This window comes from Pelophylax lessonae (assembly GCF_965119305.1).
Source record: "Pelophylax lessonae genome assembly, chromosome: 2".
In the NCBI taxonomy this organism is placed as follows: domain Eukaryota; kingdom Metazoa; phylum Chordata; class Amphibia; order Anura; family Ranidae; genus Pelophylax; species Pelophylax lessonae.
In genome coordinates this window covers 393,210,129-393,231,530 of record NC_138769.1, presented here as the reverse complement: position 1 = coordinate 393,231,530, position 21,402 = coordinate 393,210,129, and the positions used below count along the sequence as shown (strand labels likewise).

The window sequence follows — 21,402 nt, the reverse complement described above, 5'->3', positions numbered from 1 at the left end:
GAAGGTTCCCTGCCCATGCCAGGACTTGGGCCAGTGAAGAGAGTACAGAGAGAGCTTGGAGAGAGATACCAAGTGGTACAGGAGCACAGTGGGTGCTGTTTAATGATCTGTGGGACCAGACCAAAGGCCTAGGCTTGAGGCCTGAGTAATGGTGCTGAAAGAGCAAGCCAGGAGGGTAAAATTATTTATTTTTGTGTTTTCACATGATGGTGAAAACCCCTGCGAGGGTAATCTTTTGTTCTGTGGAACTTTTTGTTTTATTCTTTAAATAAAAGTGAACCAACAAGCCCTAAACAGTATTTTCTAGCTGAAATAAGCTCATTGGTGAGCACTACACCTGAGCAATGCCCCCCATATTTGACAGCTACCACTCCCATCTAGCCTCAGTTTAATAGCAAGCAATAGGGAGATCATGAAATCAGATGGGAGGGACTTGTGCTCTATACTGTACTCCAAGAAACAGATTTTACTGGTAAGTCAAAAATTCTATTTTCTTAGTTGTAACGTGCAGGACGCAGACTCCTAAATCACTGCACAAAAATACAGAAAGGAGCGCCAGACCATTGCTGCTTAGCAACTGTTAAGTTATTACTCCATGTGGAAAGATTTTTTGGAAGATTCTTTTTATATACTCTTTTTGCTTTATCCAGTGATGATGGTGTAAGAGTTAAAGTGATACTGAAATCTTTTTTTTGTTTGTTTAAAAATAACAAACATGTTATACTTACCTGCTCTGTGCAGTGGTTTTGCACAGAGCAGCCCAGATCCTCCTGTTCTCAGTTCCCTAGCTGGTGCTCCTGGCCCCTCCCTCCTGCCCCCACAGCAAGCAGCTTGCTATGGGGGCACCCAAGCCGAACTGCTGGCTCTGTGTGTCCATTCAGACACAGAGCCGCAGCTCGGCCCCGCCCCGCCCCCTCTCTCGCTTCATTGACTTTGATTGACAGCAGCAGGAGCCAATGGTGCCCGCTGTGTGTCTCAGCCAATCTGGAGGGAGAGTCCCGCACAGCCCGAGTCTCTCGTGAAACATCGCTGGATTGAGATGGGGCTCAGGTAAGTATTGGTGGGGCTGCTGCACACAGAAGGTTTTTTATCCCAATGCATAGAATGCATTAAGATAAAAAAACCTTCTGCCTTTAGAACCACTTGTAATTATGGTTAACACCTGTGATTCCTTACCACTATTTAGAGGGTACTGTTCCCCATTTTGTGTACCCATCCCTTGCTTTTACTGCAGCTTCATGTCCAGTGTTCTTGTTGATGCTCTAGGATCTATATAGGGATCTGTTCTTTTGGATCTTAATTTAATAGATCTAGAGCACTTTATATATACATAAAGGGTCAAGAAAAAACGCGCTTATTAAATAAAATTGACCTAATAGTACACCAATTATTCAAGCAGCATCTCTCCTGTGAGATATAAACACAGTACCGTAATAATCAAAAGCATCTACATAGTCGTGCTGAATGAGCGTTTGCACCCATATATAACAAACAATAAGTAACATCCAGTAAAAATAAAGTCCAGAAAATTGGGATAATTTCAAAGTTGAAAATATGAATATGGAATTCTTGTCAGTTTATCTGTAATATGACCACCATCCATCACCAGGAATGTGTAATCAACTGCAATATTCAGTTTTTCACAGGGTCCGTTTTCAGTCCCGGAAGTATGGGTTGCTGCTGTTTCGCCGGCCGGCGAGATTGTAAACAAGGCATTTGTAATCTGTTTTGATGTAAGTGCAACCTTATCTTATCACAATATATTTCCTTAAGATTTTACACTATATGTGGCTTTTTGTATTTTTGGGGATGTATGGAACATCCTCTGGATGGTCCTCATCTATGGTTTTGAGAACACCTTCAGGCGGCATTAAAAGGCCCTGGCTGGGTGTAAAGCCACAAGCGCTATAGACCTTCCGTGATAGGAGGTCTCTGTGAGCTGGTAAGCGAGCACTCTGTCTGAATAGGTGGTGGTCCTCCTGACCATTTCACATTCCTGGTGACCAATGGTGGTCATATTACAGATACCCTGACTAAAATACCATATTCATATTTTAACCTTTGAAATGGTCCCACTTTTTTGGACTTTATTTTTACTGGATGTTATCTAGTGTTAGTTATATATGGGTGCAAACACTCATTCAATGCAACTCTGTAGATGCTTTTGAATATATAAACATACAGTACAGTGAGAGAAAAATTAGATTTTTGACTTACCGTAAAATCCATTTCTCTGATGTTCATTGACAGACACAGCTCCTGATCGTCTTAACCAGTGGGACGTTCCAAAGCAGTGTTAAACATGAGGGGTGGGAACAGCGAAAAATAAACTCCCAAGGCTAACTATAGCCAAACAGGTAAACAGGAGCTCAACCAAAACAACTGGAGCTCACCTGAAAAAAACAATACACCCTTAACGAGGACCAGGTCCTCTAAACAGCAGCCTGCAAAACCTTGCGGCCAAAGGAAGAATCCGCAGATGCCAAACATACACTTTATAGAACTTTGTGAAAGTGCACCGACGACAAGGTGGCCGCCTTGCAAACCTGCATCACTGACGCCTGATGACGGAAGGCCCAGGACACGGAGCGCCTGAATAGAGTGTGCCTCGACAGGGAAAGGCGGAACCTGACACTTGATGAAATAGGCATGAGTCACCATCTGTCTGATCCATCTGGAAATCGTTGCAGAGGAAGCAGACAACCCTCTCCGAGGCCCATCCATAAGCACAAATAGCGAGTCTGATTTCCTAAAAGACTCCATGGCTGCTAGGTACACCCTAAAAGCCTGGACCACATCCAAGGCATGCAAAGCAATTTCCTTCGAATGTTTTGGCCTGGGACACAGGGAAGGCAACATAATGTCTTCATTCAAGTGAAAATCAGAGACAACCTTTGGAAGGAACGACAGACAGGGACGAAGAACCACCTTATCTCTGTTAACCACCAAGTAAGATAAATGACAGGATAATGCCACCAATTCGGACACCCTGTGCAAAGAGCTGATAGCCACCAAGAAGGCCACCTTCTGGGACAGCGTAAGCAGGGGAATTTCCAAATCTTTTCAAAAGGAGGCTTCTGGAGGACTGAGAGCACTAAATTGAGGTTGCAAGGCGGCAACAGAGACCGCACTGGAGGGGCCAAGTGCCTAACTCCCTAAAGAAAGGTACGCATCAGGGAGTATGTGGCCAAAGCCCATTAAAAGAAGACCACTAAGACCAATACCTGACCCTTCATAGTACTCAAGCAAGTTTTTGCTCAACCCCCCGTTGAAGGAAGGTCAGATCCGAGCCACCGAGAATAAGCTAACATGAACCCCAAGAGACTCACACCATGCAATGCACAACTTCCACTCACAATGGTGGATCTTCCTAGAAGTAGATTTCGTAACTTTTAACAGCGTTGGAATCACTGACTCTGACAAACCTCTATCCATCAGCACCTAGCGTTCAACAGCCAAGCTGTCAAAACCAGCGACTGTAAAGTAGGATGGAAGATTGGCCCTGGGGACAGCATATCCTCCCTGAGAGGAAGCTTCCAAGGAACGTCGGTGACCAGCCGCACCAGATCAGCGTACCAAGCCTGGCGAGGCCAGTCCAGAGCCACTAAGATGACCAGAATTCCTCCTGCCTCGATCCTGAATAGAAGTCTTGGCAGATACTGGAGAGGAGGGAAGGCGTAAATCAGACAATACTGACCCCACGTGGCCACCAAAGCATCAGTGGCATCCGCTAGAGGATCCTGTGACTGAGCCACAAACCTCTGCACCTTTCTGTTGAGGTGGATCAACAGATCCACCTCAGGAATGCCCCCCCCCCCCCCGGAGACACAACTGATAAAACACCTCCGGACAAAGGGACCACTCCCCTTGGTCCAACGCCTGCTGACTGAGGTAATCCGCCTGCCAGTTTATCACCTTGGGAATGTGTACGGCGGAGAAGGCTGAAACTAACCGTTCTGCCCACCTTAGAATGCCAGGTACCTCCAAAGCCGCCAGGACACTTCTTGTGTCCCCCTGGTGATTGGCATTAGTCACGGCCATGGCATTGTCCGATTGAATGTGCATGCACCTCAAGAACAGGCCCAGGCAGAATGGGGGGCCCTGGCAGTAGCCTCCATCAGGTACAACCCCCCTGCACAACCGATCGTCCGGTCGCCAGCGGTGCATCCCTCTGCCCCATTGTCAGCATAGCACCCTCCCCCCACCCCAGGAGGTGGACTAGACCATCCACACAGCCCCAGCATAGGTGGAGGGGGGTAGGATGGGGGGGACAGATGAAGGGGGAGCTTGACGGCAAGGAGGGGCCGACCTAGCCTGGAGCTGAGGCCTATGCACGCTCGCTGGCCAGACTGGGGGTGACAACTGGATCTAGATTATCCAGCCCGTCGCCCAGTCGGGCAGTTGATTGTAGATACCACAGGAAAAAAACAGAAGAAAAATTTCTATATAAAAGGAAAAATTGCAAGGACCAGAGATCCCAGCAAGGAACTAGGTCCTTACTCCTGACTAGGCAGAAAAAAAAACTGAGTACTTATAGCAGGGAGAGGGGGTATACCCCCTGGGACTGCCTACCCTACAGGCATAGCCAGACTTTTTTTCTGCCTAGTGTCCTACTCCTGTAGGGGCAGTATAACCCAATGGTTAAGAAGATCAGGAACTGTATCCGCCAATGAACGAAAGAGGAAAAGTATTTGATTCCCTGCAAATTTTGTACGTTTGCCCACTGACAAAGAAATGATCAGTCCATAATTTTAATGGTAGGTTTATTTTAACTGTGAGAGACAGAACAAAAAAAACATCCAGAAAACACATTTCAAAAAAGTTATAAATTGATTTGCATTTTAGTGAGTGAAATAAGTATTTGATCCCCTATCAATCAGTAAGATTTCTAGCTTCAATGTGTCTTCTAGACAGGTAACAAGCTGAGATTTGCCCCCTTAATGACCAGGCCATTCTTTGCGATTCGGCACTGCATTAATTTAATGGACAATTGCGCGGTCGTGCGATGCTGTACCTAAAAAAAAAATTGATGTCCTTTTTTCCCCACAAATAGAGCTTTCTTTTGGTGTTATTTGATCACCTCTGTGATTTTTTTTTTTTTGCACTATAAACAAAAAAGAGCAACAATTCTAAAAAAAAAAAAAAAAAAAACAATATTTTTCACATTCTGCTATATAACATTCCATAAAAAAAAAAAAAAATTAAAAAATCAGAATTGTTTTAACATTTTAGTCCTATTTGTTTTCTGCTACATATTTTTGGTAAAAAAAGAAAAAGAAAATCGCAATAAGCGTATTTTGATTGGTTTGCGCAAAAGATATCGCGTCTACTAACTATGGGAAAGATTTATGTTATTTTTATTGCTTGTTTTTTTTACTAGTAATGGCGGCGATCTGTGATTTTTAATGGGACTGCGACATTGCGGTGGACAGATCGGACCCCTAACTGACATATTTGACACTTTTTGGGGGGACCAGTGACATCAAGGGTCACAGGCGCTCTGTGATCATTCCAGGGAGAAGAACGGTCAGCTGTGTTTGCAACAGCTGTCCGTCCTTCTCTATCAGCGGGGAGCGATCGCGGGTGCCCGGCGGCATCGGAGTCCCCGCTGCTGAGTGGGGACGGGAGCGCCCCTAGCTGCAGGCGCACAACCTACATAGAGCTACGTCGCTTCGTGCAGGAGGGCCAGCCTGCCACAGTAAATCTGCAATGGGCGGTCCTTAAGTGGTTAAAGAGACTGATCCTAATCTCAGCTTGTTACCTGTATAAAAGACACCTGTCCAAGAAACAATCAATCAGATTTCAATCTCTCCACCAAGACCAAAGAGCCTTTCAAGGATGTCAGGGAAAAAATTATAGACCTACACAAGGCTGGAATGGGTTACAAGACCATCGCCAAGCAGCTTGGTGAGAGTGTGACAACAGTTGGTGCGATTACTCGCAAATGGAAGAAATGCAAAATAACTGTCAATCTCCCTCAGTCTGGGGCACAATGCAAGATTTCACTTCGTGGAGGTTTCAATGATCATGAGAACGGTGAGGAAACAGCCCAGAACTACACAGGTATATTTTGTCAATGATCTCAAGGCAGCTGGGACCAAAGTCCCCAAGAAAACAATTGGTAACACACTACACCGTAAAAGACTGAAATCGTGCAACGCCCGCAAGGTCCTTCTGGTCAAGAAAGCACATGTACAGGGCTGTCTGAAGTTTGCTAATAAACATCTGAATGATTCAGAGGAGAACTGGGTGAAAGTGTTGTGGTCAAATGAGACCAAAATCAAGCTCTTTGGCATCAACTCAACTCGCTGTGCTTGGAGGAAGAGGAATGCTGCCTATGGCCCCAAGAACACAATCCCCACCGTCAAACATTGAGGTAGAAACATTATGCTTTGGGAGTGTTTTTCTGGTAAGGGGACAGGACAACTTCACTGCTTCAAAGGGACGATGAACAGGGCCATGTACCCTCAAATCTTGGGCAAGAACCTCCTTCCCTCAGCAAGGGCATTATGAATGGGTCGTAGATGGGTATTCCAGCATGACAATGACCCAAAACACACGGCCAAGGCAACAAAGTAGTGGCTCCAAAAAAAAAGCACATTAAGTTGCTGGAGTGGCCTAGCCAGTCCCAAGACCTTAATCCCATAGAAAACATGTGGAGGGAGCTGAAGGTTCGAGTTACCAATCATCAGCCACAAAACCTTAATGACTTGGAGAGGATCTGCAAAGAGGAGTGGGACAAAATACTTCCTGAGATGTGTGCAATCCTGGTGACCAACTACAAAAAACGTCTGCCCTCTGTGATTGCCAACAAGGGTTTTGCCAGCAAATAGTAAGCCATGTTTTGGGAAGGGGTCAAAAACTTATTTCACTCATTAAAATGCAAATCAAATAATACCTTTTTTGAAATGCCTTTTTTTTTTTTTTTTTGTTCTTCTGTCTCTCTGTTAAAATAAACCTACCATTAAAATGATATACTGATCATTTCTTTGTCAGTGGGCAAACATACAAAATCAGCAGGGGATCAAATACTTTTTCCCTTCACTTTTCTCTTTGCTGATCTCCCTCTTTTTTTTTTTTTGTCTTTTTGTGACAGTGACTTTAGATAGATTGATTGTCATCAATGATTTGATTATTATTTATTCTGAGTCACTGTTTTTGTTTATTTTTTGGTAGCTTTTTTTTTTATATACTTTTTGTCATTATATGGTCATGATGGTGTGAGGGCCAACTTGTAATTATGGTTAACACCTGTGATTCCTTACCACAATTTTGAGGCATTTTCTCTTTATTTGTGCTATGATTAGGCACTGTTATCTGCGTGTAATGCATTAACATTTTTATCTCCTGGTGCTCACTGTGCTCTATATGCTTTTATTTGTTGATCACTACAATAAAGATTTTTGGCATCCTTTTGGGAGTGTGCAGCCAATCATCCGTTTTTCCCTGTTGATCTCGGAGACGAGCTGGGTGGGCACCTCTGCTTTGGAAGCAAAACTAGACTTGTAGCACTCACACCTTGAGCAATGTTTCCTAATCATCGAAGGGGGATTGATGTTGCCTTCGAAATGCACTGGCTGTTTTTTACAATTTTTTAACAATAAAAAATATCTTGGACTATTTTATCCAATTTTACTCTGGTGCTGCTTTCTGTATTTCTATAGTTTGAGCTACTGTTGTGTGCCCATTGAGAGAAGCCTTGCTGTGTGGGAGCAGCCTCACAGGAACTATTAAGCTTATTTGAAATTTTCATTCATCTGATTACAGTTGCAAGTCTAAAAGTTCCCAGTACTCCCTTGAGTTCTTTATTCATTGCAAGTGGGATGTCCAAATGCAGTTCGACTGAGGGGTGGGAAACACTGCAAACAATGCCAACAAGCCCACCTAACAAAACAGGTCAGAAAAAGGCTTGACAGATTTGGACAGCAGCTTATAGCACCTTGCACCTGAAACTGGCATCTGATACAACTTAACAAATATGTGAACAGAATCCCAAGTAGCAGCTTTGCAAATCTGAGAAACAAATGGCAAAACAGATGTACAAATGCTTACGAAGCACCAACAGATCTGGTAGACTGTGCCTTAACAGGGAAGGGAGCAGCCCTATATCTCAGGCTATGGGCTTTAGAGGTGATAGCAATAAAAACCACCTTGCTGCACAAAGGCCTTAACTAAGCAGTAAGGTCTCTGAAACAGACTGACCAAGGCCCATATTTCTCCTTTTTTATTTTACTCAAGGCTAGATGCTAATTCCAGGCCAGACTGTAGGAAAGACAGAATACATCCTAGGGAGTGCTTTCTAGGATGAATGTTCAGACTCCCAGCTAGAAAAATGGGCTTTCTGGGTGCAATAGACTTTCATATGTTGATTGCCTACCATTCAAGAAGGTGAGATGACCTCTGTTTGAATTCTGAAAGGTCCCTCAGGACTATGACTTTAACAGCCATGCCATTAAAGCCAGTGAATGAGAAGCAGGGTGGAACACTGGCCCTTGGAAAAGAAGGTCCACACAATCCAGAAGGAGCCAACAGAGCATCTTCCAGGAGTCTTGGTATGTCCACATGGTTCTGGGAAAATTTGGTGCATTGCGCATTCGAGATTAATGCCTCTATCTCAATCCTGCAGGGAAGATGAGGGAGACTCTAGAGGGCTGGAAAAGAATAGATCAGTCTGAACTGATCTCACTGCATCACCAGAGTGACAACTACAAATGCCCGATGGTCCCTGGACCTGGAGACAAACTCCAACTTATTGTTGAATCTGGATGCCAGCAAATCCACTTTCAGTGTCCCCCACCTTTGGCAAATGGCTTGAAAACCTTTTAAAAGGAGAGCCCATGCCCCCAGATCTCGACACTGATGACTGAGAAAGTCTGCCTGCCAATCTTCCATGCCTGGAATGTGGGCTTTGGACAGGGCTGGCAGTTTTGCCCAAGAAATATAAAGTCCACTTCCTTTTGTGCAGTGCAATTTCAGGTGCCCGCAAAAGACTTCTCTATTTCCAGCACTGGGCTGAAAATCCATCATGCTAGGGAGAGCCTGTCCTTGGGGGTCAGACACATGGTATAGTCCAAGGGTCTGTATAGTATAGTATATGTATAGTCTGTTTGTCCCTTGCTGTCAAAATGTTGAGTTGCAATGGTCAGGAGTGAAACTGGCCTTATGGAACAGTATCAAAGAAAGCAATCATTAGACCCAAAACCCTCATGAAGGCACAAAATGGGGGCTTCCTCTGTGGTAGAAGAGTCCAAGCACGGGAGTGAAGGGACAGAAGTTTGTTATGAGGTAAGAAGATTCCACGTGTACATGCGTACAAGATTCATATCATAATGGCACAGAGTAGTTAAGCTGTGCATGTGCAGAACTGTGTAAATTTTAGCTGACAGGCAGGGGGAAGTATTTATGACAGAAAAGACTGATGGGGTCTCTCCTGTCATAAAAATACTGCTGGTCAGCAGTTTTTCAAAACACAGTTTTTTTTCCACTTTAAATATGCATTCTATAACCGTGCCAATATGAAAGTCGAGCTATAATTTTTTACAACACGAAAAAGCAAAGTATCATGGTACATGTAAAACTTCTGTGTTGTACAGATGTACAGACATCATCTGACCTTCCTGTTTTGCCCATTGTTTTGAGCAAGCATGCTTGTTTATGCAATGTAGAAGGAAAAGGAAACTCCTGCCAGACACCTTTGGTTGTTGGCTTTTTGAGGTTCACACACTAGCATTTTTTCGAACAGCTATTCCCCTTTAACTCTGCTGAGAGGAGGCACCATGAAATGCCCCTAGACATAAGACCGGCTTTCATTCTGTATTTAAAGGTTTAGGCATCCATACATCTAAGAGAGCTAATGGATGTGTAGCCTAAATTAGGATGTTTTATGTGGGTGTCTATAATGTGCCCACAGGCTTTTGACAGCAGTCTTAAGTGTATGCATAGTCTAACTTTTCTCAAGCATTACCATCATCAAATGGGCTTATAAATATGAATGGTTATTATGAGTGAACGTTTATCGATTCGGTTTTGGGTGCAGACACTTCAAGTGCCAGTTATCTATTTATGAGCAATAGCAACCTGTCTATTTAACTGTCCTACACAAGAGTCGGATGTTAGGGATAGGGCTTGCCATACACGTCATTGATCAATCTGATAAAGTGGGTGATGGTCATCTCATGTATTTTAATCTTACTTTATTTAATATTAGAATCGGATTGAAAAAGCAAGACAATGTATTAGTGTATTTGCTCTACTCTGATTTGTTTTTCTCAGATCTATTAAAAATAATTATTTGCGTAGGGATCTGTTTGCACTCTATGGTCTGTTTATGTGAATACCTGTGTTTTTCATATGTAGGGTTAGTTATGTATGCACTTGTCTGAGAGACTGGCTTGAAAAATCCTGAAGGAGGAAGTGTAAAGAGAAAGTCTCAGCCACATGTCCTGCCCATGCAATTACTGCTGCTGTATCTTCAAACACATGAAAAGCAGTGTCACAATCAAGGGTTAGGTTCGGAGACCAGTAGATATAGCAGAAGACAGGCTCCTACTGACCAGAAGGATAAGTACACAAGCAGGTCACCATGGTGGATGACCCGAGCTCATTCAAGGCACAGGGTCTAAGCACTAATTTGTATTCATCAGAGCTGCTGATGGTGGAGATGGGTTGTGCTGCATGTTAGTGCCAGGTTGTGGTCCTCTCGATCGCATCATCCGTAGGTGAGTAAACCAGGGTTCAGTGGCAGATAGGGATCAAGCAGAAGTTTTGTAGGTAAATAAGCCAAAGGTCAGTAACTTGATTGTAATCAAACGGAAGCATAGTCAAAAACCAAGCCAGAGGTCGACAATGAATGGTTCCAGGTTGTAATTAAGCAGAAGTGAAGTCAAAGAACAAGTTCAGAAAAGAGTGGAAGTGGAAATAAGGACAGCTGCTAGTATTTAATGGAACAAGATATCAGCTGGAGACAGCACAATAATATGGCAAACAAGAGCAGAGACACTACTTACCATGGGAGGAGGAAACAGTTCAAGGTTCATCAGAAACATGAGACATGGCAAGATTGTCCAAGAGATCAGACAGGCAGCTGTCTACCATCTCAGATGGCACAACGAGAAGAGCTACAGCCAGACATCACAAAGGTTGCAGGTTCAAATCCAGACCCAGACAAGCAGAGATTATTAAGCAATTATTCCTATAGAGAATAGTTTACCTGCAGTTGTCCATAGTTTCTTGAGTGTACATTTTAAAGTATTGTGACAGACTTATCTCGGTCTTATTGGTTTCATCTCACATGCACAGTGGCAGATAGCTAGGTCTGTGCTACTGTGTGTAGTGGCCAACTTCCATTATATCAGAAGGGGAACCTGTTTATTTACAATTTAGTTTTTTTTTTTTTTTGTCAAAACATTTTATTGAAATGAAACAGAGTACATAGAAAACATAACAGGTATTACAATAAGAAAACAAAAAGAACCGGGGGATGTACAGACCAGAGCAATATCGTACAGTTAGAAACAATGTAACATATATATCTGCGTAGAACTGTCTAACTATACCCATAATAAGGCCTGATAATGCACAAATGTCTGTACTAGGATTTTAGGGAGGGATGGAATACCATATTGTTAAGAACTTCAAAGGCATCCGCTTGATTATGGGGAACCTGGGGGCGAAAGCTGAATGTATGTGTCGGTAGTGCTCCCTGTAGCCCGATACCCCCTGCGGGGAACTTACTGTATCAGGGAACAGGGGGCAAACACCAAATACGTGTATGTCTAGTCAGGAGCAGTTAACGTTAGGGATACCTGAGGGAACGGTCAATGGAGTAGTGACAGCCCATTGGTTTACAATTGAGTTTTTATGCAGCTCCTGTTGATTTAGTGAACATTGTCTCTTCTGGTCTGGGATTCTATAACTAGTTGTAGATTAGGGCTCGATTACTAGCATAGGCCAGAGCCAGGTTAGGCATCCAACAGCCACTTCTGGTAGTTAGAGGCCTGGTTGCATGTCAGGTTAGAGAGACTACTGCTGATTAAAGCACAGAGTAGATAGGCTGACTCTGAGTGTGTGAGAAGCTGAGCAGTTGTTGGAGACAAGATCAGCGGTGATTGGGAGGTCTTCCAACTGTTGTCCAACAAGTCTCAGACACAAAGACAGACGCCCTATTGTGATCATCCTCAGGGGCCCCTGCAACTGAACTTTGCTACAACATTTATCTGGAGGATTCCTTATTAATAATGTAGCACACCCCATGTAGGAGCTGCAGATGAACTTGGATCCCCCACTCCTGCACAGCCAGGCACCCCAAATTTTCACAAGCACCTCAGAGTCAGAGAACAGTTTGTGACTTTGTTTTTTTTGTTATTTATTGAGGGTTAATAACTTCGATAAGGATGGCAGATTATGGGATGCCCACTTGACTTCAGCAAAATTGTCAGGGAAATCCTCCTATATACAGTTTCCTTCACTTGTCTCCTGCACACTTTCTTCCTCCAGATGAATCACTGTAGAATAATCTGACAGGCTCCCAGTCAGATGTGTAGCAATAGCCCTTTACAGGCAGGAACTCACTGTCCCATGTAGTGTAGCAAAATGTAGTGAAACAGCTTACTACTTGTTTGTGGCCACTGATTTCAGCACCACCTCTTCAGGCACTGCCAACGCATCTGGCTGCACCTGCCCCTTTCACTAGCCCTCCAGGCTAACTCTCCACACCAGCCCATCCAGCTGACTCTCAGGAGATCTCTCGGGAAAGAATGAAGACTTAAGCACACTGTTGTCTTCAGGGAGACTGGCTACATGTGGCAGTTTCCCCACTTGTCAGTCCCCAACAGTGTTTCTACTCACGCTGTCCTCTCCTGCTCCCATTCCTCCAGAAAAGCCTGCTCCTGTGTGTTGCAGAAGGAACCTCCCAGCACCTAAGGCAAGACACCCCCCCCCCACAGACTATAATGTACCCCTCAAGGCCATCGACAACCTCCTCAACACTGCATCTCCATCTTCCAACCGACTGCCTCTGCTGGAGTGGCCCATATCTACTTATGGAATGCTCTTAGCCCCCTGCCAGCCAGACTTTGAGAATTGGCTGAGGTTCCATAAATATTCAAGGCAGCTCCTCCTAACCTCCACCCACTAAATCTAGAAGATTTTCCAACCTTCTTGACCAGGGGTAAGAGGCAGAGAAAACTGCCAAGAGGTGTCATACAGCCCTGACTTCTAATAAACCCTGACCCAATTAAGACTCACTGGCTCAAGTCTGAGTCAGAATATATTTTGGCCTATACTTACTTCTAGCACACTATACAGCGTACCCGGGTATATATATGCACGATTCAATCAGGACTTTTGTTGGGCTGATAATACCCATTTGTACATTAGATGTGCTATTAATCTTTTCTTATATAAAGCTTGTATTTTATATTTCCTTACTGGTGTACAGCTATATATGTATGGTTAATGTTATATGTTGATTGCAGTAGTTCCTCTGCTCCCAAATATTCTGAATAAATTACTGGTTGATTCCCCAGAAAATAAATTCCTTTTGTTCACAGAGGCCCTGTCCTGGGTTTAGGCACTGACAATTTTGTTATCAAACACACCCTTCCACTTAGCAATTTCTAGTTCTCTTATTTGGGAGAATCATACTGGCACAAAGAACATGAATTAGGCTACATCCCATAGGTCAGTTTTTCAACTCCGGTACTCAGGGCACACTAACAGGCCAGATTTTAAGTATTACCTTGGGGAGATGCAGACTAGAATAGTGCAATCACTGAGCAGCAAATTATATCACCTGTGATGTATTTTAGTTTTCTTGCAAACCTGGACTGTTAGTGTGCCCTGAGGACCGGAGTTGAGAAACACTGCCATAGGTAATGTGGTATAATAAGGGCAATGAAAAGTTCAATAGGAAGTTCAAAATAGGTCCTTGAGGATGTTCTTGTGCTGGCTCCTTTAAACGGCTGCTCAGTGTGCAAGCAAGAAGGGGCTTGTGGGTTACTGGAGAGAAAACACAAGCGCCATTTAAGTTTAGCACATCTAAGTGATTTATTGGCAAGAGGTATACAGGTACTCACAATTAATTATGTGATAGAACATATATGGCACTGTGAAGCATGTCCCATTTCAGAAATGGATTTATCAGGATGGCCTCGGCAACTGCGGCTGGCAGGGATGTGACCTGGAAGTGCACGTCACGGAATGCCGCGTGGACTCATCACTGATCATTGGAAATGCTGACATCCATCGGTCACATCCCTGCCAGCCACAGCCGCCGAGTCATCCTGATGAATCCCTTCCCACAGGGGGACATGCTTTACAGTGCCTTATATGTTCTATCACATAATTAATTGTGAGTACCTGTATACCTCTTGCCAATAAATCACTTGATGTGCTACACATAGATGGCGCTTGAGTTTTCTCTCCTAGTTCTCTTATTTACCTACAGGTTTAGTGCAATATCCTGTTTGACAAACAACACTGACTAATAGGTCAGATATAGAGGAACAATTTGGTAGTTGTATGCTATGTCATCTTATCTCATGGAGCCAACAGCCATCACAAATGATTGCTTTTCATGTCCACACAACAATGATTTTCCAAAGCTGGGCCCTGATGCTCCAAAAAAAAAAAATCTCAATAGTGCTAGTAAAACAGTTGGGTGGTGGGGTACTCCTAGTCAGCTGTATATCCTGCTTGTGGTATTCTTCAATGATCCCACATGGTAATAGTATGTAGGAATAGTTAGCAGCAAGGGCTTAGCTTTACCAATATAAGACTATGAGACTGCAATAGAACCCAGAAGCACAGGAATCTCAATACAGTCTGGCTACAGCAATTGGCAAATAAATGTGGCTCCAAGTATCCTATTATTTTTTAGAAATATTTCTAAATAATCCAACATTTACTCTTAAGGTAAATTTGTTTCTAATACAACATTATTTGAAATAATGTCTTTACACTGGCTAATATACTATATTTCATCATTTATTTTAAAGGCAGTTATAGCTTCTGGTGCTAACAGTTGTATATTTTTCCAATGTTTTATCTTTCAAGGTCTATGGATTGGAATGCTTTGTCCAATGTTGCTGCAAACTTGCATCCATATAACCTATATCTTTTGCATGAACTGGCACAAGGTTTGTGAAGAGGTAAGGAGCTTATTCCATAAAAAGACTGTAGTCGGAAATAAAGTGAACCTGTGCTTTGCCCATGCAGAAGCACTCCTGAGATTTGCCTAAACAAGTTACTATTATTTCTAGATTTCACCTGCAGCATTAACAGCTGGTGAAATCTATTGCAGACCAACTATTTCAATGATATAAACCCTAAAAAAAAGTAATATTGCAGCTTACCTGGTGTTAGATTTTATTTATTTTTTGTTTAATTTTTCCCTGTTAATGCTGCCAATACTACATTCCTGTCCTGGGTTGACAAAAGCTACCTATTGCACTCTATATAAAGAAAAGCAGTGTTGTCACGGTATGCTGCTCTCCTTATTTGGACTGCAAACCCCCCCCACTCATCTCAGAATAGAGGGCAGTTTCACATAACATAGCTGAGGAAGCTGATTTGATTGTTTCTAGATTAGTGCACAGGAAGTTGCAGTGACAGGTATTTTCCTTTATTTGCTGATATTCATGGTGTGAACTAGGGGCAAGGGCAAAAGAAGTGTGTGCAATGATACTATGTAGAGCGGGGGGGGCACATTGGGAGCATGTAGCTATTCTGCTCTCCAGCTGCCTCAGTGACAAGAGTGATGGCAGTGTCATTCCAATGAGAAGGGCCTCAATAGCTGCTGGAGGGAGGATTCTCTCCTTTCTTCAACAGCAGCCTACTGTGGGTAGAAGAAAAAAGGGCTCCCGCTGAGAACACACCTCCTTCTTAGTATGGCACCTCTCTTGCTGATACATCCACTCCATTTCCCACAGCCATGCCACATTGTAAAGCCCCTGGCCCGCCCCTTTCACTGATGCAGCATTTGAACCAAGCCAGAAAAGACTGCTTGTATTTTGGTCAGGCCTGAAGGGAGAGTAGCCAGGTAACCACTCCCTCCCACTGGCAGGCTGCATGGGGTTGGTGTTGTAGGGAAGCGGTCTAGGCTTTTGGTTGGACTGGCAGACAGGGCTAATGGAGGCAGACTGTCTAAGAATGGGCTTGTTTAGTTAAAGTGGTTAAAGCCAAGACATTTTATACCTTAATGCATTTCCTGTATTAAAGTTAAAAAAAAACAAATGTCCCAGGAGCCGTATTGCAGCCCTCTCCCCGCTCTCACAGGTTTTGCTCAGCAGAGTGGGGGGCCTGGCCAAGAGGCACTGTGTTTGACTATGGACACACATAGCCCCACTTGGGAGCAAGCCCACACATCTGCCCCCATAGCAATCTCACTGACACAAAGTTCTCCTTAGACTCACAACATTGACACAGCAGCAATTTTTCACTAACAACAATGATGCAGCTGCATTTTTCTCTTTATCAACACCACCGATGCAGGGATATTTTTTCCTTCAGACAGAATGTACACCACCATTAAACTTTTCAGCTAGCTGTGATGTACCACAACCATTGGCACTATTTTACCACATACCATAACTATGCTTTGCAAGGTAAAGCTGCTGTCGGCTGATGTTACAGAGCTGGTCCAGGCTCTGATAAGATCCCTACCATATGGTTGAGATCCATCCAGATGCCTGGACTGGCACCTGGCTCAGCCTCTCAGGGATGTGCTGCTCTGAGATCCTGAGCCAAGCCCTCCACCGCTCAGCAATCCAGTCAGCGCTGGGGGGGACAGAGCAGAGAGCTGGAGACTGACAGTCCTAGGCTCTCTTCTCACAGAATGCTGAGAACTGAGCGAGCAGCGGCAGGGGACAGATGCAGCATTGGATCTATGCTACATCCCCCTAGGTGAGTACAATTTTTTTTTGAAAGTCCATACTTCTCTTTTAAAATATATTGTATGATGGATTATTATGTGTACTAGTGGCACCTAACTATACATTTTACTTTACTAGGCTAAAATAAGAGCTGGAGTGAAAACGGTAAAAGTCCCTGACTCAAGAAGTTCAAAAAAAGATATTTCGAAATCTGAATATGGCAAGTTGAACAAAAAGTTTCTTACTGAACTTGACGAAAGAACATTTTCACTTGATCAGTGCCTGCGGTCAATTGGAATTGTCCCTGTTGTCAGAATACAATAGCACAGTGGGGGAGAAAAAAAAAAGATCCATGTATGGCAAATCTTAGTGTTCGGTTGGATTGGCCAGTATCTTTTAGGTACCTATCAGTACCTTTTACTCTACGTTACTCCAATAGCTTTGCTAGACCTGGGTACCTAGGACATATGCCCAATGTTTTTACAGCCAAACTCCAGGCAGCTAAAAAAATCTCATGCCAAAAAAAAAAAAAACACATTGAATCCATAAGCTCATAGGGGGTGGGGGGACAAACCATTTTAGATAGAATTTAAAAGCCCACAGGTAGAATAAAAGGATCACCATCATTAGGCAAGATCGCAGATTAACAGGTTTCTTCACCTGTACCCAACTTGCAGGTTCCCTCTGATGAGTTATTCAAACTACATTGATATTTGACCACTATGTTCAAAACTCTCTCAGTATAGCACATGCAGCAGTGCTCTAGGCATATTACTTTGCTCATATGTGTCTCTCTATGGTCTTGGATATGTGCTTTAATGCTACAATAGGGGTTTCTCAACAGGGATAAATTATGTGCTTACTCACACTCAAAAAGGCCTGCTCACTCTCTATTGTCCTGGCACCTCATGTACTGAACAGGGGTCACACACACACATACGCGCGCACACACACATGCACACACAAAGATAGGTGGCTCATCACCAAGTAAAAATGTTTCCTATGGCTGCAGAAAAGCCCTGCCAATATGAATCCCACTCATTCATTTGTAAAAAAAAATTATATCATCCAAAAATCATCCAAAGCAACTGGATGTAAGAGATGATCTACCAATGGAAACAACTAATGTTGTGGGTGAAATCCTCTCCACTAAACAGCTGATTGTCCGAAGGGGACTAGCATTGCTTCTATGCATTAGCCTACTAATGATTGGTATCTTTATTAAACTAATTACTACTAAAAAGGTAATGCAGGAGCTGGTGAGACTCGATGAACACACGTAAATAAGTGTGCTATGTTTCCAGGACGATTTTCCCATTTCCAAAAACCTTTGCAATCCCCTACCCCAAAATACATAACAAAAGTACATTATCTAATGTCATTTTTTAGAGGGGTAGCGCACCGAGTCTACATTTAGCTGACTCAATGTATGAAATCAATGAAATCAGATATGAATAATCTGTAAAAGAAACAATTGTGAAACAAAATGTTTTACTTTCACGGGTATTCAATGCATTGTTTGCTGAGAAATCATCTGATCACCAAAAGATTTTTTGCATGTTTACACACCCTTACACTCAAACATCTATGAGCGTAGTATAGCTAACAATATGGCTGTTTATGTCTGGGCTCATGCTGGAAATAAATAATAATAAAGATTAGCCAATCATTTCTAGACAAGCAATAATAGTTGTAATGATGAAAAAAGTCTGGTGCGCTACAGTGTTATCATCATGAACAAGTGTTGGTGATACCAAAAAACTTAGACCTATTTAAAACAAATAGTGATGATAACAAAAACAATATGTGCAACGTGAAACATTTTCTTAAGGAGTCCTTAAAACAATATATTGCAATAATCACACAGAAATCAGTCCAGCTGTAAAACGTGCAACAATTCCCAAAATAAGGTCCAATTGAAAGTCCACACGTGCTGAATGTAAAAACGTGAAAGAAAATAAACTGGTGTTTCAGGAGTGACGACAGTCGTGTTGAAAATGGGATGTGAAGTTTCCCACCACCTCACAGATTCACTTCTTACCAGATAAATGTAAATAAAGGGCAGATAAACAGAAAGATCGGTCCAAAGGGGAACCTCTATGATGTACCCAAGAGGCAGTGCTGTGCTGGAATTCACACTTATAAATAAAGTGGCTGCTTACCAGATCCCAATATTATAAAGCTATTGGTTATATGCAGACTCTCTGGAGATCATGTGTAAAGAGGGACTCCTGGTGCTCCTGGCTTTTAGCTCAATCCAAGGTTCGGTTCACCATAAATGGAATGAGGAAAGAGGCCAAATAGTGCATTACCCCAATTAAAAGTTTTATTAAGAAAATGCAAGAACACTTACAAGAAACGATCACAATTCTGCTGTATATATAGAGCCGCGGTTGCCTGCAGTGCAAGCCGCGGCGAGTTGAGTGACGGCGCGACTCCTCATTCGCTCTGACGCGTTTCCTCCCGATTGGGCTTCCACGGAAATAGGAAGGAGTCCATTGGGGCTCTGTCGTGGTGAGGCCTAGCGCTGGGCTAGAACCTGCTCACGCTCGCTGGCCGGGCTGGGAGACCTTAAGGATCTAGGATATTCCGTCCAAAACCCAGTTCGGCTGTTGATTGCAGTTCTTTCAGGGACATAACTAGCTCAAAAATTAAGATTTCAACAAAGGTTCCCTTTAAAATAAAAAAAAAGCTAAGACCGAAGTCCCAGCCAGGAACTTGGTCCTACTCCTAAACTAGGCAGAAACAAACCTAATCCTATAGCAGAGTGAGTGGGTGTATGCCTGCAAGGACTGCCCCATAGGTGTGGTAAAGATTTTTCCTGCAGCATAACCCAATGGTCAAGAAGAATATTGAGCTGCGTCTGTCAATGAACGATAGAGAAAGGGGAATTAACTGGGGGGGGGATCCCATAATCTAATTTGATATATGGTATAATCTTTACCCTAGTTTGGGGATAGTAGTCATATTTAACCATGCGCTAACCACTCTATTGTATGTGAGGGATAGACCTCAATACCGGAAATACCCACACGCGGTCTCTGGGTTTCCCGAGAACCCATTGATCCAGCAATCAATCCGCACATAGACCAGCCCTTAATAAGGGCACAAAGGGCGGTCACTAGAGAGCTGGGTGGGTCCTCTCTCAATTGGCCTAAAAGTGAAACAGTATCTAAATGAGTTTGTAGGACCAGCATGGGACAGGAAGCTAAAATGGCAGCAAAACATGTATGCTCCCCTATGACCGGGTTTTTTTTTCCCCTTCCTTTCCTTCCCACAACACTGAAGAAAGGAAACTTTGCTACAATATAACGTAGTGAGTGTACAGCTTGTATAACCGTGTCAATTTGCTGTCCCCTCAAAATAACTCAACACACAGCCATTAATGTCTAAACAAAAGTGAGTACACCCCTAAGTGAAAATGTCCAAATTGGGCCCAATTAGCCATTTTCCCTCCCCGGTGTCATGTGGCTCGTTAGTGTTACAAGGTCTCAGGTGTAAATGGGGAGCAAGTGTTTTAAACTTGGTGTTATCGCTCTCACTCACTCATACTGGTCACGGTGGCCAACACCATACAGCAGTTTAACAGGACACCTTCCACTCACAACAGGCCTCGCCATGGTCAACCAAAGAAGTTAAGTGCACTTGCTCAGCGTCATATCTAGAGGTTGTCTTTGGGAAATGGATATACGAGTGCTGCCAGCATTGCTGCAGAGATTGAAGGGGTAGGGAGGGTCAGTCTGTCAGTGCTTAGACCATACGCCGCACACTGCATCAAATTGGTCTGCATGGCTGTCGTCCCAGATGGAAGCCTCTTCTAAGGATGATGCACAAGAAAGCCTGCAAAAAACAGTTTGCTGAAGACAAGTAGACTAAGGACATGGATCATGTCCTGTGGTCTGAGAACAAGACAAACGTATTTGGTTCAGATGGTGTCAAGTACAAAGACAAGTGTTTCTTGCCTACAGTCAAGCATGGTGGCGGGAGTGTCATGGTCTGGGGCTGCATGAGTGCTGCTGGCACTGGGGAGCTACAGTTCATGAATGCCAACATGTACTGTGACATACTGAAGCAAAGCATGATCCCCTCCCTTCGGAGACTGGGCCGCAGGGCAGTATTCCAACATTATAACGACCCCAAGCACACCTCCAAGAGGACCACTGCCTTGTTCAACAAAGCTGAGGGTAAAGGTGGACTGGCCAAGCATGTCTTCAGACCTTTTGAGCATCTATGGGGCATCCTCAAACGGAAGGTGGAGGAGCGCAGGGTCTCTAACATCCACCAGCTCTGTGATGTCGTCATGGAGGAGTGGAATAGGACTCCAGTGGCAACCAGTGAAGCTTAGGTGAACTCCATGCCCGAGAGGGTTAAGGCAGGGCTGGAAAATATTGGTGGCCACACAAAATATTGACACTTGGGGCCCAATTTTGACATTTTGACTTAGGGGTGTACTCACTTTTGTTGCCAGGGGTTTAGACATTAATGGCTGTGTGTTGGGTTATTTTGAGGGGACAGAAAATGTACGCTGTTA

The 21,402-nt window shown here is 43.5% G+C and overlaps 1 protein-coding gene across 1 annotated transcript in view; it reads left to right on the top strand.

Moving 5' to 3' along the window:
• Positions 1–18,154, top strand: part of LOC309546692 (multidrug and toxin extrusion protein 2-like) — a gene marked incomplete at both ends in the record, with an annotated part of 151,864 nt that extends 133,710 nt beyond the window's left edge. Inside the window, 3 exons of the mRNA XM_082246406.1 lie at positions 15,055–15,149; positions 17,010–17,149; positions 17,932–18,154. Coding sequence (XP_082102532.1) covers positions 15,055–15,149; positions 17,010–17,149; positions 17,932–18,154 — 458 coding nt within the window. The remainder of the gene's footprint in view (positions 1–15,054; positions 15,150–17,009; positions 17,150–17,931) is intronic.
• Positions 18,155–21,402: the final 3,248 nt, after the last annotated feature.